Source organism: Crocuta crocuta, unplaced genomic scaffold (assembly GCF_008692635.1).
Source record: "Crocuta crocuta isolate KB4526 unplaced genomic scaffold, BGI_CrCroc_1.0 scaffold367, whole genome shotgun sequence".
Lineage (NCBI taxonomy): Eukaryota > Metazoa > Chordata > Mammalia > Carnivora > Hyaenidae > Crocuta > Crocuta crocuta.
Window position 1 is genome coordinate 843,553 of NW_027527936.1, and position 7,120 is coordinate 850,672.

Sequence of the window (7,120 nt, forward strand, 5' to 3'; positions counted from 1 at the left end):
TTTAGTGATTTCCCCTGTGGGGGTGGGTGGGGGGGTGGGAGAGTGGGGAACACCCAAAGTCTACATGTCAATTGCCATTTAATTTCATTTTCTTGACACAGGATAAAGATTCTTTCCAATTTTCAGGGACTTCCAACTTTTAGGGACTTTATGGTCTATGTAACATTACTCATAACAATACTCATTTGGAAATTGTCATCATCCAAGGCACATTTATAGTTTAAGACATTTGTGCAAGTGTGGGTCTTCTGTGTTTTATTATTATTGAACTATCCTGTAAAGCAATAACTTTATAGGATATAAGCAGAAATTTTAGGATTGTATTACTTTTGTTCATTGCAAATAACTTTTCTTCCAGCTATATGTGTTTTCTTTGAATAGCAACATTTAGACTTTTGAAAAATGAGTTAATTACAACCATAGTGAATACCATTTTCAAGATATCAGTTCTTAAGCTTTTAATATGGAAGTTGGTGCGTTCAGTTTCTTCATTGCTTATTAGCAAAGAGGAAACTTAGCTCATAGTTATCTCAATCAGTTTAAATTTTGTGTCAGATTATTTTTCTGCTACCCAGAGTCCAATACTGGTAGACTGGTCATAGCTTGTTTTGTTTTGTTTTTAATCTATGCTAGGTTAGATATGTGAGATCAGGAAGGCTTAAGAATATCTTTACAAGATAATTTGTCTAGTTTCTTAGGATTAAAACTGAGAGACAAAACAAATCAAACATAATGTGTAGTCTTTGTTTCCTGGTTTAAAGAAAAGCTATTTAAGACATCTTAGTGCAGTTGGAGAAATTTGAATAAGGATGGGAGTAGTCGGGAATTATTAATTTTGTTGTGATAACAGTAATGTAGTTAATGTAGGAGAATGTCCTTATCTGGAAATATATGCTGAAGTATTTATATCTGAAGTGTAAGGAGATCTACAATTTACTTTAAAATAGCCAAAAATATACACATGAAGATGCAAATACAGCAATATGTCATCAGTGGTTTATCTAGATGGTGTGTATATAGATGTTCGTTGTTCTATTTCTTTGTATATGTGAATTTTTTTGTAGTAAAAATTAAAAAAAAGAAGTACCTGCCTCACAGTGGAGTACTGAGATATTGGCTGTGAAGCACTTGGCCGTTGTCTAGCACTCAATAACTGCACAATAAATATTCACTATTGTAGCAAATACAGTAGTATTTTATTTGTGCTTATTGACAGATGTTTCAATCATAAGCTAATTTCTTGTGGAGAAAAAAATAAACTTAGTGGGCAACACCAATTTCTGTAATGGCCGGTGGATAATTTAGAAAGTCAGTAAGGATAAACTAGAACCCACCAAGAGCTTTTCCTCTTTGCCATCTCCTTAATATATCTCAAATCTTGAAAGCAAATGATTTCCACTTGTTTCTGTGAACATCCTCTCTCATTACTTCATGCTGTTACTTTTTTTTTAAGTTTATTTGTTTTGAGAAAGTGACAGTGCGGAAAGGGCAGAGAGAGAGAGAGAGGATTCCAAGTAGGCTCCGTGCTGCCAGTGCAGAGCCCAAAGTGGGGCCCGAACCCACAAACCGCAAGATCATCACCTGAACTGAAACCAAGAGCCGGATGCCCAACTGACTGAGCCACCCAGGCACCCTGCATGCCATTACTTTTTGTATAAGCAGATCTATTTATACTTATCTATAGCTAGTCTTTGAATTTTGCTGTACTATATTCCTGAGAACTACATTTTAAAACAGCCGTTGTAGAGCTGATTTTTCTGAAGGAATGGTTTGTACTTGAGTTTTATTTTCTTAGTCAAGGATTTTGTATTAGAAGGATCATAGAAGTGGCCATGTTTTTACCAACATTGCTTCAACATTTACAAAGATCTATATTCACTTAAAATAATGAAATAATATTCCAAGTCAGTAGACTTTTGAAGCAGAAAAGGCAAACCTCAAAGCTCCTTGTAAATGAAGAAATTGAGGCCAGAGCAATTCTGTTGTGTTGCTAATTGGTCATAAATAGCTAGGCTTCTCTAAAGAATGTAAATAAATAGTCATGATTCTTTTCATCTCATTAGAATTTTGAAGTGCTTTGGGGGCGCCTGGGTGGCTTAGTCGGTTAAGCGTCCGACTTTCGACTTTCACTTAGGTCATGATCNATTTTGAAGTGCTTTGGATAAATGTGTCATTTGGATAATACATTTCTTTAACATGTTGTGCAGGGCCTTGTGCCATGGCAGAGACTGGGGAAGAGGAGACAGGGTCAGCAGAGGCCTCAGGGTTCTCGGACTTGAGTGACTCAGAGTTGCTAGAATATCTGGACCTGGAAGACACTCAGGAGTCATGTGCTTCACTTAGCAAGCCTGGCCCTTCTTCTGAACTCCCCCGGAAGGATAGCAAGATCGTAAGCTTGCCGAAATGGAAAAGAGGATTGGATGTCTCATCACCTATGGAGCGATTCCACCTTAAATATCTGTATGTCACTGACTTGTCTACCCAGGACTGGTGTGAACAGCAAATGGTATATGGGAAGGAGCTTTCTGGTTTCTTGGCTCCTGAGAAGGCAGCTGTTTTGGACACTGGTGCCAGCATCCACCTAGCTAGAGAACTGGAAGTTCATGATCTTGTAACTGTCCCCATCACCACTCAAGAAGATGCTTGGGCAGTTAAGTTTCTGAATATGTTATCAATGATTCCTGTCCTGCAGTCAGAAGGACGCATCAGAGAGTTTCCAGTGTTTGGAGAAGTGGAGGGTGTGCTGCTCGTTGGAGTAATTGATGAGTTGCACTATACAGCCAAGGGGGAACTGGAACTGGCGGAACTTAAGACACGCAGGCGCCCTATGCTCCCTCTGGAAGCTCAGAAAAAAAAAGACTTTTTTCAAATCAGCCTATACAAATATATCTTTGATGCCATGGTTCAAGGGAAAGTGACCAGCGCCAGCCTAATCCACCACACAAAATTATGTCCAGACAAGCCACTGGGACCTTCAGTGCTGAGGCATGCCCGGCAGGGAGGCTTCTCTGTGAAGTCCTTGGGTGACCTCATGGAGCTAGTCTTCTTGTCTCTAACACTGTCTGACCTCCCAGTTATTGATATTCTGAAGATTGAATACATCCACCAAGAGACTGCCACTGTGCTGGGTACAGAGATTGTGGCCTTTGAAGAGGAGGAGGTGAGAGGCAAAGTGCAGCACTATCTGGCCTACTGGATGGGCCACCGAGAGCCTCAAGGGGTTGAGGTGGAGGAGGCTTGGAAATGCCGGACATGCAACTATGCAGATATCTGTGAATGGAGGAAGGGTGGTGGGATGCCCAGCTCCATTCTAGAGCCCACAGCCAAAAAAGTGAAATGACCAGAAGGGTCGGGAACTTTCATCCTCCTTGCTTCTAATGTACTCAGCAAAGGAAAAGAGGACCAATGTTTGAGCTTAGCTTTCATGGAGAATGTTCTTAATTTTTGTTCTTTTCATATTTTCTCAAACTCTAACTGCTCAAGTCAAGACCAAGTTTCAGGGGTGAGTGGGAGAGATCTGGGGTTATATGGTCCCTGGAACTTCGCTGTGAATCGCCAAGAAAACAGTTGCTCATCGTGGCTGGAGCAAAAGTCATCCTTCAGCAATCATTGCTTTCCTAAGAAGATCCTAAAGTTTCTGTTAAGTCTCTTCCCTGTTTTTCTTAAGTAAAGCTTTCTACATTTTATATAATAAAATAGAATGAAATGCTGTCCAAGTCAGTTGAACTGATGGGTTTTTTTTCATAATTTCAGTCCTTCGAAGATGACCACAATATATAGTTGTGCATATGTTATTCCCAGCCTTTATGTACAGACATAAACATATTTCTGAAGCAGAATTAGTGGAGTGAGCAGACCAAGATTTTAAAATAAGCATAATAAATATGCTCAAAGAAATAAGGGGAAATGAAGCAGGAGATCATTAAAAATAAAAACATTAGATATAAAAAATATAATACATGAAGTAGTATTCACACACCATATAATCCAGCAATACCACCCCCAGGGATATGCCAAGAAAACCTCTTATGTGTGTACAACAGAAAATATGAACAATAATATGCTTCTTAGTACTTTCACAATAGCAAAACCTAGAAACTATCCAGATCCCCATCATCAGAAGAGTGTGGATGTTGTACAGCAACCAAAAGAAATGAGCCACAATGACCCGCAACAGTGCAGGTGAATCTTAGCACAGTATTAATAGAAAAAATAAGTCCCCAAAGGTTACATTCACTATGGTGCCTTTTTTAAATAAAGGCAATATGAAAAAAACACATTTTAAGGAAAGTGTAAAGATAGTGAAGAGGAATCTCAGTGCATTTTAGAAGGTGGTGGAGCCCTTAATTGCAGACATCACCAAAGAGGCCAGAGGAAAGAATGATAGGAGACGGAGAGAAAAATTGGCAGGGGGTGGAGTTTCTTTTTGTATTTTATTTTATTATTAATTTTCTTTTTTTTTTTTTTAAGAAAGATAGAATGTGAACCAGGGAGGGGCAGAGAGAGAGGGAGGAGAGAGGATCTTAAGCAGGCTCTGTGCTCAGTGCGGAGCCTGATGCAGGCAGGGCTTGATCTCAATCCCAAGATCATGACCTGAGCTGAAAGCAAGAGTTAGATGCATAACTGACTGAACTGTACAGGTGCCCTAGGGGTGGAGTTTCTATATGAACTAGAAGGTCAAGAGCCAACAGAATATGGTGAATATTGTTAATGTGACTCCATGTTCTATGTGAATTGGTAAAACCTGGACATTTTCAAAGTTTCAGTAGGTTACCTCTGGAGGCGTTTTGAGCTACACATAACTTTTCTTATGGACAACGGGATTCTTGGGGTAATAACTCTTTCTCATTTACTGAATAGATATTATGTGCCAGGCATTGTGCTTAGCACTTTTATGATTAAATCTATATATCCTGTAATTATCCCTGATGAGGTAATTGAGGCTTAGAAGTTTTATAAAATACAATTGGTGGGGCGCCTGGGTGGCTTAGTCGGTTAAGCGTCCGACTTTCGCTTAGGTCATGATCTCGCGTTGGTGGGTTCGAGCCCCGTGTCGGGCTCTGTGCTGACTGCCAGCTCAGAGCCTGGAGCCTGTTTCAGTCTGTGACTCCCTCTCTCTCTGACCCTCCCCTGCTCACGCTGTCTCTCTCTCTCCTAGAAATAAAACATTTAAAAATAAATAAATAAAAATAAAAAAATAAAATACAATTGGAAAGTGGTAGACTCCAGCCTAGATATGTCCGACTGCAGTGATTACGCTCTTAACCATTATGCCGTAAAGTAGTTTTTGCTCTTGTTAAGCCCCCTACATGGTGTCTTATTCTATGTCCTAGAAAGTTTGGAATCAAATTGGGGGCATAGTAAGTAAACTGGACTTTATAGGATCAACAGTATTAAGCTAACATTCTTCAAGAAATCAACGTGTCAGGGTCCTGTTGGCGTCATATTAGATGTACTAGAAGGTTTAAAAAAGGAGAAGAAGAAAAATAAGTTGGTTTCAGACAGTGACATTGTCAGAATTCAACAGTTCTGTAATTAAGTAATACCTTGAGCTCTCAAATCCTTATTTTAAGTTAACATCTCCTAGTCATCATGAGTTTCTCACAAGAGAAGTTGAGACATCCCATATTTGGAGTCACTCCAGGATCACTGATGCTGTTCCCTACACAAACGCCTCCCTGGTTTGCAGCCTCCGCATAGCTAATAATGTCATCTTTTCCTTGCAAATTCTGCCTAAAGGTATCTGAACTCCAAATTATGGACCTCTTGGATATTCCGTGAGTGGTTAAATGAAAAGAGACATCATAACAAAGCTATTTCCAGATTTTTAAAAATTTGCTTCCATTCCAGAGAATAGGTTGAATACTTTAATTCGTACTAGATATAACTGTTTATTGTAGAGATTGCCAAAAACAATAGCAGTTAAACAAAATAGAAATTTTTTTCTCTCTTATGATAAAGAGCCCTAAATATAGTTAGTCTAGGTCTGGTGTGGCACTGTATGATGTCAGGAACCCGGGATCCCCCTCTCTTGTTTCTCTAACGTCAGCAGGTATCTTCCTACTTGATAGTCCAAAGTGGCTGCCCAAGCTCTAGTCACCCATACATATTCAGCACAAAGCTGAAATATGAAAGGGGCATCATTTTAAAGACATTTTCTACATTTGTACCACTGTTTCCGCATACATCCCACTGGCTAAAATTTGGCCATTTGGTCATAAATCGCTGCAAGATAGGGCAGAGATTACAATCTGACATGCAGTGTCTGTTTGGAAATACTGTAGTGGTATCAGTTCATCAGATTGTATGGTTGTCAACCCCTCAAACATAAAAGCAGAAAAAAACCCTCCATGGGAGAAGGGGGAGGCTCCAAGCCCTAGACATCTGGATAGAGTGAAAAACAAGCGGTATTGAATTCCAGTTCAGTATCCTAGAAATATTGATTAAGACCCTTAGGCAGAATCTGAGTGTGGGGCAAAAGTAAGCTAAGAATAATCTTCCTAGCCTCAGTTTCTCCCAATTCCACTGAACTTCACTTCCACCACAGCCTTCATTGGATATATTTACTGGGCATATCTTTTTCCAATTTGTGGCTTGTCTTGCACTTTATTATGGTGTTTTTTGATGAACAAGATTTTAATGAAGCTCAGTTTCAATGTCTCATTAGTGCTTTTTGCATCTCACTTGAGATATATTTTCTTAAGATATCAATTTATTTTGGAGTTGTTTTGTATCAGTATTTACAGTATATCTCCTTTCTTTTAGCAGCCGCAAAGGGTTAAATTATAAAGATAAAGCATTTTTTAACCAGGCCTCTATTTATATATACTTAGGTTATTTTCTATCATTTCCTACTATAAACACTATAATATATAAAGTAGAAGGTAAAAGTTGCTCTCATATACACACGTAGTAATCCTGAACCCCAACATAACCATTGATAAGAAGTTGATAAGGTTCTTCAAGATATTTTTATGGATATATAAACATATTTACATATAAAACAAGTATGTGTGTATTGGAGTGTATGTGATTAGACGCACAAAAAGTCTTCTGTAACATGCTTGTTTCAAAACAAGTTTTATCATGAGCATATTTTCATATTAGTATATCAACAGCT

General features: G+C 38.7%; 1 protein-coding gene across 2 annotated transcripts in view; it reads left to right on the forward strand.

Annotated features, from left to right (window-relative positions):
* EXO5 (exonuclease 5) overlaps nt 1–3,706 on the forward strand; it is a 5,767-nt gene extending 2,061 nt beyond the window's left edge. For both annotated transcript variants that reach the window (XM_077752189.1, XM_077752190.1), the window contains one exon: nt 2,208–3,706. In XM_077752189.1, the coding sequence (XP_077608315.1) occupies nt 2,219–3,340 (1,122 nt within the window). In that variant the 5' untranslated portion in view covers nt 2,208–2,218 and the 3' untranslated portion in view covers nt 3,341–3,706. The remainder of the gene's footprint in view (nt 1–2,207) is intronic.
* The last annotated feature ends 3,414 nt before the right edge of the window (nt 3,707–7,120 follow it).